At 43.0% G+C, this 21,664-nt stretch overlaps 2 protein-coding genes and 1 pseudogene across 5 annotated transcripts in view; 1 reads left to right on the forward strand and 2 right to left on the reverse strand.

The window, feature by feature from the left end:
* KIF3A (kinesin family member 3A) overlaps positions 1 to 5,245 on the forward strand; it is a 53,523-nt gene extending 48,278 nt beyond the window's left edge. For all 3 annotated transcript variants that reach the window (XM_031029583.2, XM_006734681.3, XM_081827081.1), the window contains one exon: positions 1,769 to 5,245. In XM_031029583.2, the coding sequence (XP_030885443.1) occupies positions 1,769 to 1,817 (49 nt within the window). In that variant the 3' untranslated portion in view covers positions 1,818 to 5,245. The remainder of the gene's footprint in view (positions 1 to 1,768) is intronic.
* Positions 5,246 to 11,741: 6,496 nt separating this feature from the next.
* LOC115941413 (large ribosomal subunit protein eL34 pseudogene) lies at positions 11,742 to 12,618 on the reverse strand (annotated as a pseudogene).
* Positions 12,619 to 12,745: 127 nt separating this feature from the next.
* Positions 12,746 to 20,766, reverse strand: IL4 (interleukin 4). 2 transcript variants are annotated; one of them, XM_006734683.2, is made up of 4 exons: positions 20,632 to 20,766; positions 20,318 to 20,365; positions 15,235 to 15,354; positions 12,746 to 12,994 (listed from the first exon to the last, which is right to left on the reverse strand). In XM_006734683.2, the coding sequence occupies exons 1-4, from the start codon at positions 20,764 to 20,766 to the stop codon at positions 12,902 to 12,904; spliced, it is 396 nt and encodes a 131-aa protein (XP_006734746.1). In that variant the 3' UTR covers positions 12,746 to 12,901. The 2 variants fall into 2 exon arrangements, 1 of the variants encoding a protein (XP_006734746.1); XR_014147247.1 differs by lacking the exons at positions 15,235 to 15,354; positions 20,318 to 20,365; positions 20,632 to 20,766 and adding an exon at positions 13,834 to 13,963 and having other exon boundaries at positions 12,914 to 12,994.
* Positions 20,767 to 21,664: the final 898 nt, after the last annotated feature.

A 21,664-nucleotide genomic window follows, 5' to 3' on the forward strand; every position in this document is an offset into this window, starting at 1 on the left:
CCTCTTTTAGCCCTCCTCAGTAACAGAGTTTATTTTTAATTTACTTTGTTCTATCCAAATATATTAGAAGTCATCTGTTATCTTAATCCCTTAATTCTTAATAGTAATTCTTCTAGTGAGATGCTGATTCATTTGCCTGGTCGACTCCCAGGGTCTTGTATTTGCTGCCTTGCTTTTCTATCATAAACTTTGCCCCAACAACCTTGACCTTCTTAGTCACCAGTTAAAGAAAACTTGTCTGACCATCTTTCCCTCTCCTTTGAGTACTGGTTTTGACTGTTGAGTAGTCTATGTATCATAACAAGCCCAGGGAAATCGGGATGGAGCTTATTTCTTCTCTCCCTTCCCTACATCAAGTACTACTCTGCTTATTTAAACCGATTGTAATACTTGGGGCTCCTGAAATGATAGGAAATAATAAGCTTATTTTTCTCTCTACTTTGAGTATAGAGACTTCTGAGTTACATGTAAGATAAAGTTGTATGGTTTTAATATTTTTGTGTTACATAATATCATAGATATAGCCTAACATTTATAAATTTGGTATAGTTGAACTCAGGAGGAATCAGTAGCATTTTAAAAGTATACGAGTTTTTACCTTTTTTAGCATTTAGATTCCAGTTGTTAAAAACTTTTTGTATGTCAACAGAAGCCATGTGCATAATATTTAGTGAATGAAGAAGTCAAAGAAACACAAATTCCAGTAGATCTTTTGTTTTTCCATTTTTTAATAGAGATATTTTCCTCTTAACTCTGCAGTTGATAAGAAAAATTATAGTGAAGGGTGATGATAAGCAGTAAGGCAGTTGGCCTCAGTGTAGGAGAAAAATAAACAGTGGCTGGGACTGGGGCAAAGTGGAGAGTGGTCTGTCTGGAGTAAGTGGCTACTACCCCTGTTCCTAGTTAGTCTGGGGAATAAAGGGCCCATTGCTGCTGGATTTTCTCGTTTCAAAGGAGGAGCCAAAATCCAGATTATTTACATGACATCTCACAGTTTTTGTCACTTTTTTTTTTTTTTTAACCATAAGGACCTAAAACAAACAATTTGATAAGGTATGTGGTTACAGTTTTCAGAATACTCACTTAAAAATATTTATTTTGTGGTTTAACATAAAAAAAGTTCATTTGAGTCTACATTAGATGAGCCACACTTACCATTCTCTGTGTACCAAAATTAGCCTTCTGTATTATGAAAATAATAGATGGCCATAAACATAGGTAAATATACATAACATAAGGTTTATTGATACTGCGTTACTTTACCTGATAATGTTCAATGGGATATCCTTATTAGAAATGCATAGGTCAATGTGCCAAGCAAAATTCCAGTGAACACAGTACGTTCGTGTAGCATTTCCATTGGTCCATTGTCTGTAAGGTGTTGCTTCAGATGATTTGTGTCTCCTTTTTTCACTGAGTGAACCTGTACCTTCAGCATGCCCCAGAACAGATAATCAAGGGGTTCAGGTCTGACAAGCATGCAGCCCACATGGCCTAGCCTATCTAGTCCAGCTTTAGAAGTTTTCATCCACTCAACCCCTTACATTCTGGTTGGGGGCGTGGAGTGCCGTGCTCTCGCTCCTACTTGAGGCAGCTTCCCCTGGCCTAAAAAGGTGGGCTTTAATTGATCTCTTAACATAGACCTGTCAAACGTTGGCCTGTTTCTAGACCTTATGGCCACCCTGTATTACCTGCTTCCTAATGTAAAGTGTTTGCATTCAGTCTTCTAGGAAAGCATTCATGTTTTCTTTTTCTCTCCTCCAAACAGAAAGCGTTCTGCAAAGCCTGAAACTGTACTTGACTCTTTACTTCAGTAAATGTTACAGACTTAAAGTCACAATAAAAATTAGTGATATTCTCATGCCTGGACAAAATCTTTACTTAAAACACTGAAGACTATTCTGTAATTTCAAATAATGGAAGCTGTAAGTTGTGGAGTAAGACTGGAACTAATGAATTGCCTAATAAGTCTTAGTCAATATAAATATTAATGTCATATTAAAATTGTACAACTGGTAGTTCTTCAAATTGTCATATTACGCTCCAGTTTATACTGTGAAGGGAAGTTGGGGGAGCAGCTCATACTATAGAGAGTCGCAGTTTAAATGTATACGTAAATCTGCTAGTGATTTATTCAACTGCTGTAATGATTAGGTAACTAGATAGTCAAAATAGAAGAAAAACGTAAGTCCTGTTTTGCACACAGAAAGTAGCAGATCTCATTGTCCTGTGTTGTGCTGTCATATATGAATGTGTGGGCTACATATCGAAGACGACATTCGATCCTAACACCCGCGTGGCCTGTTTGAAAATGTTCTAATTTTTATACTAACATTGTGTTTTAAGTACAAGATAACTCATGTTACTGATCTTTAGAAAATTTTATAATTCAACAGTCTTTAGAAGTATACATGTTTAAAATACAAAAGTTGGAAATATGTTTCTTCTGGACCTCTCGACCTTTTTTGCCACTTCAAGTCAAATGCACTATTTTTGTTCTGGTTTTGTGTTCTCTTGAAGCATTGAATTTGTATGTAGATAGAAAGGAGTCACAGTTGCAGAAAATTAAGAAGCTAGTATTGGTCACTGATCTTTGCCCATATGTGTATATTTTCTAAAATTCACTTTGAAGTGTGACTAATGGATGCTTGCTTTCCTGTGTCTGAGTTCTAATTGTGATGGAAATTGCTCTGTATCTCCCAACTGAGAAAGGTCTCCATTCTCCACAAAATGCAACCAAAGCAGAAAATATGTGTCTTTTAATTCTTTGGCTTTAAAACACTTTGTTTTGCTTTTATTAATATTTTATAAAAAGAAAATATTTTTCCCTTAATTTCTTTTATTGACAACTCCCAGTTAGACCATATTTCTCTAAAAATAAGAAATTTTATTTTATAGTAAATAAGTTGTAGTAGAATTGTTCTTATGTTGGCTGCTTACAAGATTTTAAATTTTTTGTAAGTGAAGCTACTCCTGAACCACTTAATATTTTATCTTTTATGATTTTAAAATTATGTAATCAGCCCTGAAGTCCATTGGTTGCAAGTTTGAGACTTCATAAATAAGTATTTACTAAGTGAACAGTATTTTAATAAGTTTGGTTAAATATTGGTTTGTAGTTACAAAGCTGTATATGGAGTGGGGGTGAGCGAAGGTGGCAGACTTGTGAGGTGGTGGTAAAAATGTGTCCCTAAATTTAAAGTACATTCCAAAGGTGGTGTACTAAATGTCCTGTGTATAGTGAATATTTTCTAGTTAATAAGAATTGCATTTAACTGGCAGCATTTTCTTTGTAATGTGTAAGATAGTTAGAAGTTTATGACTTCTGTGGGGCATTGTTTAGGTACTGTGAAGACTAGAGGTAAATTTGTGTCTTGTAAAAGCTCAGTGTGCACAGAATATCTTGGCAATTGTAGATGCACATTTAACTGTTAGTATTTGCTCTAGAAATGTCTTCATTTTACCAGTAGAAAAAAACAGATGCAGACTTCTTTTTAAAAGTCCTTATCTCTAGCCTTTAGCCATCCAGTTAATAGGAAAGGAATAACTTTATTTTTTATTTATTTTATTTTATTTTTGAGTAGAGTTGACACCGTGCGTGTTCCATTAGTTTCAGGTGGACACCATGATTCACCTGCTCTGTTACGCTGTGCTCACCACAAGTGTAGCTCCCCATCTGTCACCAGGCAGCACTCTTAAAATATCGTTGACTGTATTCCCTTTGCTGTGGGAAAGGAATAACTTTAGCATTAAGCTTATTTAAAACATAGGACATTTAAGCCAGTATGTTAGATTTATTTTTCTATTCCACTTCCGCTGCAGTAACAAAAAGAAGTCTGTAAAAAGTCAAAACATTGAGGAATTTACAAAACAGGCCACTTTAGTAGTTATTATTTTTTTTAAAGCATTTACATTAGAACTGATTATACCAGATGTACATTAGATATTCATTTTATGAAATAGCAAAATAAGATATTCAAGCCAGGCTTGAATATCCATATGAAAACATGGATACTGACTTTAGAGTTATTCATTTAGCTTTAATCATAGCAATTCTGTGGTTTCTTCACGTGTACTGTGTCTTTGTCCATAAAATAAAATATTTTGTAACTTCAGTGTTAATTTCGTGAAAGGATATAGATGAAGAAACCTCATTATTTGAAATAAATAGGCAAATTTAAAATGAGTGTCACAGGGGCACCTGGGTGGCTCAGTCGTTAAGCGTCTGCCTTCGGCTCAGGTCATGATCCCAGGGTCCTGGGATCGAGCCCCACATTGGGCTCCCTGCTCAGCAGGAAGCCTGCTTCTCTCTCTCCCACTCCGCCTGCTTGTGTTCCCTCTCTTGCTGTGTCTCTCTATGTCAAATTAAAAAAAAAAAAAAAAATCTTAAAGTGAGTGTCACATATAAATAGGTTGTCGAGTATTTTCTCTTTAATTTAAAAAAGTAATGTTTATTTATTAAAAGATACCTTGGTAGAATGTATGTTCTTTAATAAACCCTGTTTTAAAATCTCAATTATATATACTAATAATTAAGATATTAAAATATAGTAGTACCCCCCCCCCATTTTTGTTTAGATTCTTGTAAAATATAAGCTTAACCAAGGTATAGGGGGGTGGCTTGCATCTTTGTGTTTATCTGGCAAGTAGAGTCCATTTGACAAGGTATGTCCTCTTTTTTTCTGGGGGAAGGGGACCTTTTTTGCAGCAAGAAATTTAAGGTTACTTTGGGGGAGGGGGTCAGTACTACTTCATCTGTAACATGTTTTTTTAAAAGTTATGATTATGGATTTTGGGTTGTTGTTTTCAGTCTTTTAAAAATATCTTTCCCCTTAACTCTTATATTAAGGGAAGTCCCTCTTTCCTACAGGGCTCTGAATTAAGGAATGGGTAGAGTTTACATTTAAGCACGCCAGTGTCTGCCCAATTTCTTAATGTATACATTTGTTTTCCTTTTTAGTGATTCTTTGTTCTTAAAATGCTAGAAGAAAACATAGATCTTCCTAGTGCCTTTGAACTTATACTGTAGTTTGATTAATTTAAATCATTAATAACTTCAGTAGGATTACTACAATACTGTATACTGGTCAAAATTGCAAATCTTATAATGAGTTTGTTGCATTAATTTCAAAAGCCACACCTTCATTGTATTTTATGTATAAATTGTATTTGTTCAAGTTGTATATATTGATATTGTATGTATACATGCAGCATGGTTAAGTTAGAAATAAAAATCTTTACCTAATACCTGTAGTGGTGGTCTGCTTCTTTCCCGAACTGTCTTGTGTTTACGTCCATCCTGATATTAGTAGGTATGGTCTTTGTGCTTGGCATCTCAATTTTGTATAGTTGAGAGAGCCCAGTGTCATTTTACACCTAAAATATTTCATGTTGTGAGTCTTGAAACAGAAATCATCATGAAACATAAACCTGGGAGAAAGGTTTTAAAATGTGCTTCTGGGGGCGCCTGGGTGGCTCAGTCGTTAAGCGTCTGCCTTCAGCTCAGGTCATGATCCCAGGGTCCTGGAATCGAGTCCCACATCGGGCTCCCTGCTCAGCGGGAAGCCTGCTTCTCCCTCTCCCAGTCCCCCTGCTTGTGTTCCCTCTCTCGCTGTCTCTCTCTCTCTGTTGAAAAATAAATAAAATCTTAAAAAAATAAAATAAAATAAAATGTGCTTCTGGGCACCTGGGTGGGTCAGTTGGTTAAGCGTCTGCCTTCAGCTCAGGTCGTGATCCTGGGGTCCTGGATCAGTGGGGAATCTGCTTCTCCCTCTCCCTCTGCCCTCCACTCATGCTTGCTCTCTCTCTCTGTCTCTCTCTAGGGCTCTGTCTCTCAAACAAATAAAATCTTTAAAAAATAAAAAGGTAAAATGCGCTTCTAATTGATAACATTTGGGGGGGGAGCTCCTGGGTAGCTCATTCAATTAAGTGTCCCACTCTTGATTTTGGCTCAGGTCATAATCTCAAGGTCGTGAGATTGAGCCCTATTGGGCTCTGTGCTGGGCGTGGAGCCTGCTTAAAATTCTCTTTCCTTCTCCTCTGCCCCACCCCCCACCCTGCACTCTTTCTCTCTTAAAAACAAACAAACAAACTTGTTTTTACCAAAAATACTTTTATCCAAATTTTGTTATCCTTTTTCACTTGGTATTTGAGAACAGAATCTTCAAGAGGTGCATATGTAAAATGTATCTGACTAAAAGGTAAAAGACATTTCTTAGTGCTAAGGTACCATGATCTCTTTTAAAAATTTTTAATGAGCTTAATCTGCAAGACAAAACATTGCTTGAATTCTTGTTAATCATGTATTCTTATAACAGACGTTTATTAATTAGCAGGCTTTGCACTGGGTGGCCTTACGTAAGTCAGGGCAGGCAATGAGAAGTTTTGATTCGTCAGCAAGTCTCAGAGGACTTAAACGTGCTTTGTGCAAAGGAGACTCCTCTGGCCCTTGCTGGGCTCGCTCTCTTCCTTTTCCCAACTGCTAACTTAGGTCACACTCCTACAGTGTGTGGAACACTAAAACAAGATGAAAGACCTGCCATGGCCTAAGCAAGAGAATAAATAGTGCTGCCTTTGCATCCTCTGCCCATCTTCCCCAGTTGAGTTTTGGAGCTGCGACGCTTTCACCAAAGCCATACCACTAAGATGCACCTGCTACCGCCCGCCCGTGTTGTCAGGATGCTGCTGAGGACATTGTCTGTCCTAAGGAAGACCCTCCAGAAATCTCTTTTAAAAAGCCAAGTACAAAAACAAAACAAAGCAAAAAACATAGCCGAGGACCAGCCTAGGGGACCACAGTTAGCCAGGGCTTGCCAGAGCAGTCCTGAAGCCACAGCCTAAACTTCAAGTGAGTTGGAGGAGCCTCTAAACACATTTGTTACAACAGCAGCTGAATGTCTCATTCTTAGGCTGTTTCATTTGCAAAACAAATTAGGTCTTCAGTCCTCCTTCGGAAGTTGAACAAATGTGTGGGAAAATGATTATGAAGAGGCTACTTCAAAAAGAACCTGTTTCCTCTCAGCATTTATCTTGGGCTTCCTGTGACCCAATCTTCAAGTTACTTTTATCAACGTTATCAGAACATCACTTTTTGTCTTACCCAAACACGTTTATGGCTCTGACTAAAGAATATGACAGATCACACGTTCTTCCACACCTGCTCCCCTCCCCCACCCCTTTTCAGAGGGCTGGGGAAATTTTAGTTTTTAATCAAAGGCTTTATTTCTCCAGTGGTACAAAGGAATTTAACTGGGACTTTACAATTGCATAAAATATTTCTCGGAGTTGATGCTAATCTTAGTGAGAGGATATTGCCTAACCCAACCTAAAAGTACCAGAGTCATTACAGAAATATTATGTTGGCCTTGATTTCTACTCCATCACGAACTGTGCCACTCCGTCACTGGTGTCTTCTGTATTTACTGTGTGCCCACGCGGTACTGGGTGGAAGGTCTTTGCGATGCTCCAGCCTCCCCCAGGAGGGAAAGGTGACCCTGGAAATGAGAATGGCAGCTCAGCATGTCGAGGGCTGTCATTCAGGAGTGGAAATGGTGAGCGGCCAGTCCCGGTGTTCTTCCCGAGCAGCTGAGATGGTATCTAGCACATACCTACCTGACCACAAGGTCAGAAGAGGCTTCTTCCCAGGGAAAGTGCTTTTGAAGATGTCACAACAAGTCGGGTAAAGCGTCCCCGGCAGCAGGAGTAATACGAATCTGGCTGCCGGGGGCACGGGTAGGATGCTGGATGTAGGGCAGAAGGCCATCTGCACCGATGAGCCTGAAAAGGAAAGCGATAGGCCAGTAGGGAGTGGGAAGCCACAGAGGGATTTTAAGTGGGTCCCTCACGTCGTTTGTGTTTCAGAGAAAGCACCTGTGGAAAGGTGGTGAAGGGCTAGCTAGCTGGGGGCTGGGACAACAGGTGGCGTGCACACCTGGGCCCCGGAGGCTCTCTCGGTCCTGAGCCACAGGAGCCCAGCGCCCTGGAACTCCAGCTGGAGCTGAGGAATTGAACCAAGGAATCAGCTCCGGGAGCAGAGCACGTGCGTGCCTTGCTCTCCGTGGAAGCCGGTAGGAGCTGAGGGGCCCCGCCTGCGCGCTGTTAGGCCGGGGTGCGCTGCGCTGCGCTGCGGGAGAGTGGTGCGTGCTGCCCTCTGCGCTGCAGTGGCCCACTCTCAGGTGACTTGGGCACCCCGACAGGCCCACCGAGATGACATGTGGGGGCGGGTCACTGGCGTGGACCAGCCAGTAGCAACAGGAGCCCCTCCCCCCCATGCTTCAATAAAAGACATTCAACCATAGATTTGAGTGAAACATGTTTTCTTTCGTTCATTTATTCAGTAAGTGTTTTCTTAGCTACTAATGCCGGAGATACAATACATTCATCGGCAAAAGGGTGTAGATGGCTGATGGCCCGGAGGGAGCGGTTGAGACTCCGTCGTGTGTCGCTCGGGTCAGGCAGAGGCACGTCTGTCCCCTTCCCCTGAAGCGTTGGCTGCTGCTCAGTTTCCTAAGTGAATGAGTTTAAATGACAACTGTCTCACCTTTCACTTAATCCCCGATTCTTCACTTATTCTTTTTATGTGTGTCCTCAGCTCATATGCTCTCGCTCTCAGGGTAAACTCAAGGGCTCATTATTGGGTGTTTCCATGCAGAGCCCAGAACCACCCATCCGGAAGTAAATAGAAATGTTAGTTGCATCTTAACCATCGAAACTAAGTTTATGACAGGCCTGCCTGGAGCCCACCTGTCCTTCCGATGGCCCCTTCTAAATCTTTCTTCCCAACAATCTTTCCTCTTACCATCCTGGCCTCGTACACAAATAAAACCCACAACTCATATCCTGTGGCAGACTACAGCTCACATTAGCCATTGAATGCAAATGAGTCTCAATCAAAGAAGAAAGGAAACTAAAGTGTTCAGCACGGCCTTAGAAGGCTCCATGACTCTCTTAGTTACTTGCTGCCCTTGGCATGCTGGTATTTTATGTGGGCAGGGTGAAACTGGCTGTGGTCAGGGTGAGACTTTAAGCTTTTGATTTGTTCCCTTATTTTGAAAGGGTTAAAAAGATGTTACATGTTTTGGTATAATTTTAGTACTAGTATTAATTTTTGTCACATACGTGTAAGCGAGGATGAAACGCGAGTGCTCATTCACTGTTACTAGATCCATATTCTTGCAGAGAGCATGGCTTCAAAAGGCAAGTTTCAACAACTTGCCACTGTTTTTGTTTACCCTTTTAATTGAAAAAAATAACAGCTTTATTAAGATACATACTGTAAGTATACTCATATACTATCAAATTCATCTTTCTCAAGTATACAATTCAGTAGTTTTTAGTATATGCACAGAGTTACACAGCTGTTACCACTGTCTACTATGAGAACATTTTCCTCTCTCCTAAAAGAAGCCCTGTGTTCATTAGGAGTCGCTCCCTATTGCTCCAGCCCCTGGCAACCAGTATTCTACTTTTTACCTGTGTTGTTTTTCCTCCAAATTTTTATTTAAATTACAGTTAGCATATAGTGTAATATGGTTCCAGGAGTACAGCTTAGTGATTCATCACTTACAGCACGCGGTGCTTATCACAACGAGTGCCCTCCTCAATGCCCATCACCCATCTGGTCCACTCCCCACTCCCAGCCCCTCCATCAACCCTCAGTTTGTTCTCTGTAGTTAAGAGTCTCTTAGGAGTTGCTTCCCTCTTTTTTTCCCTTCCCTTATGTTCATCTGTTTTGTTTCCTAAATTTCACATATGAGTAAAATCGTATGGTATTTTTCTTTCTCTGACTGACTTACTTTGCTTAGCATAATACACTCTAGCTCCAACCACATCATTGCAAATGGCAAGATTTCATTCTTTTTGATGGCTGAGTAATATTCCATTACACACACACACACACACACACACACACACACACACCCACACCATCTTTATCCATTCATCAGTCGATGGAAACTGGGCTTTTCCCATAGCTTGGCTACTGTCGATCCACTTTTGCCCTCTATTGATTTACCTCTTCTGGACATTTCATATAAATGGAATCATACCGTATATAGCCTTTTTAAAAAAAATATTTAATTGACAGACACAGCGAGAGAGGGAACACAAGCAGGGGGAGTGGGAGAGGGAGAAGCAGGCTTCCTGCTGAGCAGGGAGCCCGATGTGGGGCTCGATCCCAGGACCCCGGGATCATGACCTGAGCTGAAGGCAGACGCGTAATGACTGAGCCACCCAGGCGCCCCCGTATATAGTCTTCTGTGTCTGACTTCTTTCACTTAGCTAGTGTTTGCAAGATTCATCCATACTGTAGTGTATATCGGTACTTCCTTTCTTTTTACTGCCAAGTAGTATTTTGTTGCACAGGAATACCGTAGTTTGTTTATTCTTTGATCAGTTGATTGACATTTGGGTTGTTTCTACTTTTTTGCTATTATGGATAATGCTGTGATGAACGTTGATGTAGAGATTTTTGTGTGGACATGTTTCAGTTTTCTTGGGTAGATACCTAGGATTAAAATTGCTGGGTCGTATAGTAACTGTGTTTAACCTTTTGAGAAACTGTCCCACTGTTTTCCGAAGTGGTTGTACCATTTCCCTATCACACTGGCGATATATGAGAGTTCCAACTTTTCCACATCTTTGCCAATATTTGTTATTGTCTGTCTTTTTAACTTTAGTTCTTTAGTTTTTAAAAACATTTTCTCATTTATGCACATGGTCACAGACTTAACATGGGAAGCCAACAGTCTTCTGTCTTGCTTTCACCGGTCCTTATTCCAAGTCCTATTCCCAACAAACCACCTTGCCTTTTTTGTTTCTAGTTTTTATGGTGGCTACTAGCATAATTCCAAAACAAAGATTTCTCAATTCACGGGCGCCTGGGTGGCTCAGATGGTTAAGCGTCTGCCTTCGGCTCAGGTCATGATCCCAGGGTCCTGGGATCGAGTCCCGCATTGGGCTCCCTGCTCCTTGGGAGCCTGCTTCTCCCTCTGCCTCTCTCTCTCTCTGTCTCTCATGAATAAATAAATAAAAATCTTTAAAAAAAATAAAGATTTCTCAATTCACTCACTATGGGTTTTTTTCCCCCACTTTTTAAATGAAAACTTAAAAACGTGCATAAAAGCAGAGTAGGACAGTTAGCTCCCATGTTCCCATCCCCAGCTACAGCATCATCTAATGACCACTCTTGCCAACTAGTTTTTGATTCTCCAGCGTTGGATAGTATGTGTTAATTTCCCTATTGAAAAGTGAGGGTTTACCTCATTTATCCTACCCCTTCCAAATTTTTTTATAGTAAATTATTTGTAGGCCTTGTATTACCTGTGTAGTTTTGAATACTTAAATCTCTCGTTCTTATTCCATCATCCTTAGACAGTATTAGTCAACTAATCCCTTCCCCAAGTGAGCTGGGGGTATTAGTGCCCTACCTTTCTTCCCTTCTGCTTTTATCTCTCAACCATTTTCAGCTGTACTTTTTTTTTTAAGCCTTTTGATTTTTTTTATTACCCAAAAAAGCTTTATTTATTTATTTATTTATTTATTTTTAAAGATTTTATTTATTTATTTGAGAGAGCAAGAATGAGAGAGAGTACATGAGAGGGGGGAGGGTCAGAGGGAGAAGCAGGCTCCTCGCTGAGCAGGGACCCCGATGTGGGACTGGATCCCGGGACTCCAGGATCATGACCTGAGCCGAAGGCAGTCGCTTAACCAACTGAGCCACCCAGGCGCCCTATTTATTTTTTTTTTTAAAGATTTTATTTATTTGACAGAGAGAGCACAAGCAGACGGAGAGAGAGGGAGAAGCAGGTTCCCTGCTGAGCAAGGAGCCTGATGTGGGACTCGATCCCAGGACCCTGGGATCATGACCTGGGCCGAAGGCAGCTGCTTAACCGACTGAGCCACCCAGGCGTCCCGCTTTATTGTTTTAATTTAGCTTTCTGACTCTGTGCTTGTGCCTTCCTCACTTTGACAATGATTTTCTGCTCCTCCATAAGTAAAGCACACTTGATCAACACCCATGGAACCACCATAGGCCCTGCTGACGTGCTTATTTCATTTCAGACAATCTCATGGGGACTTTAGGTCTCACCGCTCGAGCTCCTCCAAGTCGGCCTGGGCCCACGCCACATGCTGATGTTGGTGCTTTCCCAACCTTCTTGGTGTAAAGGTAAACGATTCAATTACCATGGGTTCAGGACAGCCTAGTTTTGGTAGAGGCTGTATTGCGGGACAGCCGAGGCTGGCCTGTCAAACGCTGGACCGTTCTGGACGCATACGGGCCCCATCTCCGGAAAAGGCAGCTGTACCTTTTGTATTGTCAGGTTGGTAAGCACTCACAGTCTGTTCTCTAATTACAACTAAGTCGTGCGTGCTTTGTTGGTTGGTTGGTTCTAAGACTTGAACATCAAGGGAATTTACATTATCAGGACTTTAAATATTGTTCAGGGCAGAGCCATGTAGCGTGCTGGAGTTCCATTCCCCCGCCCCGACTCAGTGTGACAGCTGTGGGCCAGGGGGAGGATTGTCTAAGCATCCAGTTAACACCTTTTTTTATTCAGGATTAGTTGGTGGTTAGTAGTACTCATGGACCCACTCTGCACGCTCTCCTATCATGTACATCTTGCGTTGGCCTTGTATTCTTAATCATTTTGTGTCTTACATCCCCCTCTGGAAGGGACCTCCTTGAGAGGGGAACCGTTTTTCTTCTTTTACTTCTATACCAATTTTAGTCTCTTAGTAAATTAAATTGGTTTCCCTAAAAGTTGTCCAGTAAATATAGCCAGTGCCATTGAAGTGACACCATGCTGTTAGATTCTGCATATACTTTATTTTATAATGTTATAAATATATAAATATTTTTAAAATAAAGCTATTAAAAACTCATAAATTAAAATATTCAGCTTCAATGCCTGTAGTATTTCCTTTGCATGATCGCTTTTAGCCTTTCCAAGAAGTCTTTCAGTGTACTCTTCTTGACTTCATTCACCGAACAGGTCTGCAAAAGACATATTTCATTAGCTTGCATTGCTGAGTCACTGAGTCTGTCTTTCATGCCTGCCCACTTGAGTCAGGCCTCCTCTGGCACACGCCACCCGAACAGTTCTTTCCAAACAGGGCCTCCGGTCTAGTCTGATTGGGAGTCTGTCTCTGCCACGAGGCCAGCACAGTTTGCTGGTCTTCTGTGCATGCTAATAAACTCCTAGAAATGGTTACTAACTGTGTACCTCTGGGGGGAGCCGCAGACTCTGGAGAGGTGTGCCACAGCTAGGTGCCACTTAGGGGTGTAACATGCGGGGGAGGCTCAGACCTGCCTGCTGCCATACTGGGCCTTCTGCGTGGCCACCTGGACTGCGGAGAGAGAGGTTCGTTCCATTCACCCCGTGCCCATAAACAGCAACCCTCCAGCTTGACAGCACCTCGGGTGGAAAGAATTTCAGGTACCTACCCCAGGTCTCTGCTTCAGTCTGGACCTCAGCTCTGTCAACTTATTAATTACATTGCTTAGGACAAACTGCTTCATTTATAAAAGCTACAGTTTCCTCCCTTGGTAAATGGGGACAATTGTGCCTGCTTTATAGGATAATTAAAAGGATTAAAACAGAGAACAAGTGTAGTGTCAGCTCCCTTATTCCTTTACCTTCCCTTAAAAACCAGGTGACACGCCCAGCAAGGGGATGACTGTCCCCAGTTCCTCCACTTGACACTAGATAACATCTATTCTGGGCTCTTCCTCTTTCCCACACTATCAATTCTCCCCTCTCCGCTGGATCATTCCTGCTGGTGTATTAACATACTGGATATATGCCCCACCTCAAAAGAACTTCCCTTACTCACTTGTACCCTTCGTCTCTTGTTCCATTTCTCTGCAGTCTAATAGCAAAACACCTCAAAAGAGTTTCCTGTACTCACTGCCCTCCGGCATTCTCTGTGGAACCCACTCCAGTCAGGCTCTCATTCCAGATCCAGTGGCCATTCTCATCTTCATCTGACTTGACCTTCCGGTACGTTTGACACATTGGATCTCTCCTTATTAAGAGTTTCTTCACTTGCTATCTGGGGCACCACACATTCTTCGGTTTCCTCCTACTTCACTGGCTACTTCTCAGTCTCTTTTGCTGGACCTCTTTTCCTGACCTCTGTGAGAGTGCTTCTGGGCTCAGTCCTTGGATCTCTCTATGTCATTCAGATCTAGGACTTTCAATAACATCTTTCTGAGGACTCTTCATTTTATATCACGAGTTCTGACCTCTCCCTTTGCAAAGCCTCAGACTTTTCCTACAATTTCAGCATCTCCACTTGGCTATCCAAGAGGTACCTCAAATTTAGTATTGATAAATGGAACTCTTAATCATGTGCTCAACCTCCAGCCTTGCTTTATGCCCAGTTTTCTAGGCACCAACCATCTCCCAAAAGACTCAGGCTAGGAACCAAGAGGCCATCTTTTACTCATTCCCTCACCCCTCACAGTGGGTCTTCTGGCTCTATTTTTAGTTATATCCCAAATCTAACAACCTCTATTGCTCCCAGTCTGTTGAAACCACTATTACCTCCAACCTGGATTACTGTGATGGCCTCCCAGTAGGGCAGCTTGTTTCCCTGCTTAGCCCTCGTCAGTTTATTTACCACACAGCAGCCAGAGTGATCATTTTAAATCATGTAGTCTCTGTTCCGCTCAAAACCCTGTGGGTGAATCCTGCCATACTTGGGGTAGAATCCAGAGACCATGTGTGATCTACTAAAAATCCCCTTTGCTCAATCTGATCCAGCCACCCTGGCTTTCCTACTGATCTTTGAACACGTGAACCTCATTTCTACCTCAGGGCCTTTGCACAGCTATTTCCTCTGCCTGGAATGTTCTTTCCCCAGTTAGTCATATAGCCTGCTCCTTCACTTAATTCAAATATTTGCTCAGATGATGTCACCAACTGTCAGCCCTTTCCCTCATGACCCCTATATTCTTTATTCCTTTATTTTTCTTGATAGCACTTATCACTACTGGACATAATATTACATGTTTGTTTGCTTTTCTGACTCCCCCACTAGAGCATTCTGTGAGAGCAGGCAGTGTATCCCCAGTGCCTAGAACAGCACCTTGCACTCATAGAGCCTCAACAAATATTTGCTAAGTGAATGAATGGGTTGATTAATCAAGGGTATTACGACTCTTAAGGAGGAACGGTTAGGAGTCAGGCTGCTATCCGTCAGGAGCCAAGTGGTCGGCATGATCCAGCTTACCATGTTTGCCATTTTCCTGAGGTTCCTGTGAAGTCCTTTGAGGAGTTTGTTGGAGCAATTGTGTGTAGAGAGCTGCTGAAGCACAGTTGTGGCTCTGCAGATTTCTTTTTCAGTTGTGTTCTAGAAAGAGAAATGCCACAGTTGGCCATGTGCTACCTCTGTTTTGAACATGGGAGAGACAGTTTTCCTTGTGATTGCTTCTTTTCAGGAGGACAAGTGGAGAAAGTGAGTTTGCTCAACTCTGGATCAGGTATTCAGATATTCCTTTCATGTGAATGAAGGCTGCTGGTCCCAATAAACAACCTCTTCCAATTACCTACAAATGCAGCAAACTTCTCTTTTCCCTTGGATAATTTTGCTGAAAGGCTACCTGAGTAAAGACACTCAGCTAAGTAAATGACAGAGTGGGGATTTGAGTCTAGAGCCATCTGTCTCTACCCGTGATCTATGTCCGTTTCTCTCCACCATGCAAGCCTACATGAGCTTGTCGTCAGATTGTGCTCTGTCTCATTGCTGTAAGATTTTAAGGTCCAGGTTTCCCTGGAAATCCTACAAGCTTGTTGAATAAATGACTGCCCATCCTGTGGCCGGGACACTGGTGCTTTGGGCCGCACTGTCCATTTAGCCCACCCCCTGAGAGATGGCAGTGTGTGCAAAGCTCAGGGTCCACGTGAGGAGATGAGACATCTGCCCATGTAGCTGGAGAGGTGTGCCAAGCGCACGGCTAGGCGAGAGATCAGAGGGAGCTTCTGGGAGAGGGTGCAATTGAGCTGGGCTGTGGACAGAGCTTCTGGAAGAGGCCGTTGGCCTAGGAGGTGAAGCGCCAGAATCTCCGGGGAATGCTGCAGCCCAAATGCGGGTCTGGCCACATGGCTCTTCCTGGGGACGTTTGGGCCTTAGATGAGGGAATGCACAGGTGGGAAAATAGCTCTTTTTGGGAACCTGGCAGAGGGATCGTGACTCTGTCTGAATCAGGCCTGGTATGTCTTCTCACTTTGCACTGAAGAATGAAAGCATGGAGTGTGGAGAGCAGTCTTAGCTTGAGCCTGATCCAGCTCAGATCAAGCTGTCTCCAGCCTTTGCGAGGACATGCGTTAGTCCCTTGCCACCCAAAGTGTGGTCCAGGAAGCAGCAGCATGGACATCACCTGGGAGCTTGTTAGAAATGCAGAACCGCACGCCTGCCCCCAGAAATCCTGAATCACAATGTACATTAATGTAAACCACCAGGGGATTTAGATGAGAAGTACTGTCAGGGCAGTTTTTAAAGTTCTTGCATATTTTTTCTGATTATTAAGGTAATATATGTTTACTGTAAAGGTAATATATATTCAGCAAAAATGCATTCACTCAATCCCACCAGCCAGAGATAACTGTGGATATCTTGATAAATATCTTCCCATTTTTAAAATTACTTTTTAAAAAATGGGGACCAACTGTTGATACTGTTTTGTAACCCTTTTACACAATACATAGTACAAGTGTTAAGTCATTCAGTAGTATATAAGAACATGGGGTTGAGAGCTGCATGGAAGCCTACAGCATATTTGTACCATAATCGGGTAATACCCTACCATTGCAGTTTTTTGCTTCTGTAAAATAAAGTGGCATTGAGTCATCTGTGTAAATCTTTGTGTTCATCTCTTATTTCTTCAGGCTAACTTCTAGAAGTGCATTTCATATTTTAGGGTTTTTCCAGATCTAGACCCAGACTCAGGTACTAGAACCCTAGGCTACAAAAGCTTCCCCGTTGCCCTGTGGGCCTTGATGGCCCGTTGGCAAGGCCTTTCTTTGGAAGGACATGCACTTAATGAACTGGCCAAAAAGCCCTCCTGGGCTCTGACTGTAGTTGGAAATTTGAGAGCAACACCAGTATCTCTGGGCTGTGAGAGTCAAGAAACCCCCATCAATCTCCATATCTCTGGAGGCTAAGTGGGGAAGCAGAGGCGGGGAAGCCAAGGGGAAGGCACACGTTAGCTGTGTATGTACATCTAGGCAGACAGCTGTGCCGCTGGGGAGAGAACAGTGAGGTTCAAGAAGACCAAAAAGAGAAGAGCCCCTTCGCTTATTTTTTTCATCACAATCTCGTGAGACTTTTCTAAAACTTTAGCTTGGAGCCTAGAAATTAAACCGCCTCAGTTTTGAGTATATGGCCTGTAATACAGGAAAACACCCTCTAGACAGATTCTTGAAAGCGTTTTCTAAAGGCAGTTAGGATAAAATAGGAATTGAAAAGAGTTTGAATCAAATGGAGAAACTTCAAAAGAACTAATTCTCGAGGCAGTTTTCATGAAGACCTTAAAGTTTTAGTTCCATTGGAATTGCAGCTACAGGATCCTACCCCGTACCGACGGCTGGCGTCTGCTTGTCCAGGTTTTGCCGCGTGAGGGTGTCGTGCGTAGCCTAGGGGGCACACTCCGACAGCCTAGTGGACCTTGCAGTTTAGGACTGCTCAGGAAAAGAGACTGAAAAGGGGAGCTTAGGCCTATGCTAGAAAGAAGCCCAGCACTCACGGGAACATCGGCAAAGGGTGGAACACCATCTAGGGCTGCTTCTGTGGCGGAGACGCTGTTCGATTTCTAACATGGTTCTTGACTAGCTTCATATTGGGCCATAAACGTCTAGTCCTCGTTGTCTTATACTCATTATCCCCAACACGGCCCAAATTTAGTGAGCCAGTGCTATACATGAGAAAGTCTTTTAGTTCTACTTAAAAAAAAAAAAAAAGATTTGAGAGTTGGTGTAGAACTCTGAGGAATCATGGACTTGAGCTCTCTTTGGAAAGGAGGAAATACTTCCCACTAATGGTCTACCCAAGAAATCCATCACGGACCAGCCAGCTTGCTTGTTTTCCACTTTGCTCTTTCTCAGACCACCTTAGTTTCAGAGATACTGGGCAGGCATTTCCTGTGAAGTGCAGGACTCAGATCCGCACTGTCCTTCCAGCAACCGCCAAGAACAGGATCCCACCCGACTTGGAGATAATAGAATTCTTGATCCCCCAAAGAAAGAAAACTGATAACCAAAGTCCTGGATTTTGGAAAGGTGTCCTTCTTTGGGGACACAAAGAAGTAACTTTTCCTGCCACATACCACCTTGGTGGGTTTTTAAAATAACAGCCTTTCCTTATCCTGTAATATCTGTAATATTCCTTATTCTGTAATATCTTTGCTTATTCTGTAATATCTGTAATATCTTGGAGGAAAAGAAAAAATGGAAGAAGGAGATTGGTGTAATCCAGGAGGAATAGAAGCAGTTGGAGGAAGGCCTGTGAGACAGGCAGGAGTGAGGGAAGATGGTGGGGACTCGCTTCAGCAGATGTCTACTCAGGTGAGGGGCCGTGTGATAACTGATGAAGAGAATGGCCACGAACAGCGGAAAGGTGGTGCGGCCCGGCCTGCGCCTCGGCAAGGATGAGACTGGCCTGGTCGTCTAGAGCTGGCCCAGACTGGAATCACAGAGTTGGATCTTTTCCAGCTACCGGCCCCTCCTTCTTAGAATTACTGCTCCTCTGTAACCGGTTTTTGCCTTTAACCAAGAGTTATATCATTTTACAGTAACACTTTCCACTAAGTCACGAATTGGATTCCAACCAACTTTCAAAATCACTTTCATATCTTCACATGTGGAAACCGAGGCACAAGGAGATATGGACAGTGGCCAAAGGCCACATCGCTAGTTAACGGCAAAACCGTGGCTAAGGCTACAGGCTGTGTCACTTCGAGACGCTCGGCACTTTGGGGCCCAGCCCTTGGCTTTGATGGAACCCTCTCGGCAGCGTGGCGCCATCTGGGGAGCCCAGGGCACAGCCCAGGTGGGACTCCTGGCTGTTTCTTATGTATATAAAATGTTAATAGATGATATTTATATATTATATACTTCTATGTGTATATAAGATCTCCAAGTCCTTCCAGCCTCCTGATGGACAGAGTCTGAAACAGGATGAGATTCTAGAGGACAAAATTACGTGATATATAGTATTAAAGAATATGATACATTATTCATTAATATTACATCATATATATTGATTATATTACGATATTATGTAGTATTGTCTATCAGATTCCTGAACTAATGTGTAATGAGATGAGATGGTCCAGACAAAGCCCGAGGAGCAGTTTTCCTCACAAAGCAGGACGGGGGTGTTCTGTGGCCCGGCCTTTGGGGCGTCGCTGTGCTAACCTGCGCAGCTACCCTCCCGGCCACCCCGTCCCCTCTAGGCCGCGTGGAAAGCAGGCGGTTAGGAGACCACTGGCAAATTGAAGCTTTGGGTTTTTCATTCTCAGTCTTGTGTTTCCATGAAAACAGGAACTGATGTGCCCAAACCTATTGACATGGCTGTAGTCATATGTTTGTCAGAGAAAATGCACTATCAGCTGTCAAATCTGTCTCCTCCCACTAAAGATAGAGGGGCGGGGGTGAGACGGTGCCGGAGGCAGAAAGGCGAGATGCCCAAGCAGCCAGGGCCAGGGATGTGTGGGACCCCCGTGTGGCAGGGCAGTTCCGGACCGGGCTGGAAGGGGCTTGGCAGGACATTGCAGCGGAAGGTCTCCGGAGAGCCGCCCCCGGAGCCAGTGGGCTGTTAGGTGACCAGGCTGCGGAAAAGGAGGGGCTCTGGCGATACCTTTTCTGTTGCTATAGGAAGTCTCTTAGACAAAATGAAAGCTCCCTCGACCTGTAATCTCCATATCTCTTTTTGTGACAGTATTTGGTTTTTCAGAAATGTGCGGGCTAGAAAAACTCTCCTTCAACAAGCATTTATTGAGCGCCTCCTGTATTCCAGGTACTAGGCTGGGATATAGGAGGAAAAGAAGGAACTGTTCCTTGACCAGCATTTGGAATTAGGATCACAAAAATCCAAGCTTTCCATTATACATCTTCTAAATCAAGTGAAACCAGAAACACTAAAACATGCTTGAGAGTAAAGATCAGAATTTTCATTCTTAAAAACATCTAACACCTTGTAGTTAATTTGGGTCTGTTCACTTTCTGTTAAAAAAAATGTTTCTTGTTCAAACACCTGTGGATGGCTTTCCTCTCCCAAGTCACTCATGTGCCAAAGCAGACCCCGGGACAGCTCTTACCTTTGGGGCAGCGAAGACGTCTGTGACGGTCAGCTCCATGCACGAGTCCTGGCCCGGAACGAGAGGGCAAGAGACAGAGTCACTTCCAACTGTACAGGGGGACCCTTGCTGGGCAGCTGTCGCTCCCTCCAACCAAGCAAACTGCCCTCAGGACAAAAAAGCTCCTGCAGAGAAATCTCTGCTCTGCTCCCCTGTCTGTCACCAACCACCAACCACCAACTTCTCTGGAAGTTGTGATGTTCTTCTCATAGTCTAAGAAGTACCCACGGCATCTCCAGAACATCTGGAGAGATGGTGCCTGATAGCTTACTCACGTTTCTCGCTGTGAGGATGTTCAACGTTTTGATGGTCTCTTTAATGGCAATACTGAAGTTATGTCCGTGGACGAAGGTGCTGGTGAGTGCTAGTAAGCAGACCAGAGTCGGAATCAGTTGGGAGGTGAGACCCATTAATAGATCTCTGTTTGCAGTGACAATATGAGACAAATCAGTTTACTAGGAGAGGCTCACAATGCAATTCTGACAAAGATAACTCTATATATAGATTTTAAAATTGCTGAAACTGAGGGAAAATGAGGGAAATTGGAAATTTTCGTTACACCAGGTTGTCAGTCATTTGGGGCCAATCAGCACCTCTCTTCCAGGAGAAAAAATATCTCACAGAAACAGGTAAAATGTTCCTGTGAAATCATACCAATAGGAAAATGAAACCTTTTTTTAAAATTAACTACAAAGTATCAGCATAGGAAATTACACCATAATTTGCTCTTTAGATTAATCTTATCAGCTTGGGGTTGCTGCTGGCTTTTTGTTTGCACAGAAGGAAGAGGCCACAGGTGTCCGAATTTGTTTTAGTGCAGTCCTCCTGGGGAAAGATAGAGTAATAACAAGAAAGTTTGACTTGAATAGTGTTTCAGCCTGGCGTCTTCCAAGTATGGGTGGCATCTTGGAAACTCTCCTCTTGTGGAAAAGCTGATCTGGGGCTCTTTCTCTAGGTAGAAGGAAAGTAATGGGCACAGACCCTCTCCTGTCCCAGCCCTCAGGCATGCCACATTCCTTCAGGTTTAGGACTTGGGCAAAAGACTGGTGTCACCAGGTGGGGCTTGGTCTGGGTCACATCAGGTCCACACGTCCTTAGCAATGCAGGGGCCCTCGGCAAACCCTGTCTATCTCGAGGTTTCAGGAATGACCACTTTGTAAATGGAACTTGAATACACCCTCAGCTAAGGAGGAAAAAGAACTATAATCTTCCTGCTTTACAAACCAGTTGTTTTTGTCAATGCCCCCCAACCTGCCCTGCTGCCTTAGTCTAATTCCCGGGTCCCGGTGTGGTCCTCACAGCCCCACT

This window comes from Leptonychotes weddellii, chromosome 7 (assembly GCF_054177405.1).
Source record: "Leptonychotes weddellii isolate Sample4059 chromosome 7, ASM5417740v2, whole genome shotgun sequence".
NCBI classification, from domain to species: Eukaryota; Metazoa; Chordata; class Mammalia; order Carnivora; family Phocidae; genus Leptonychotes; species Leptonychotes weddellii.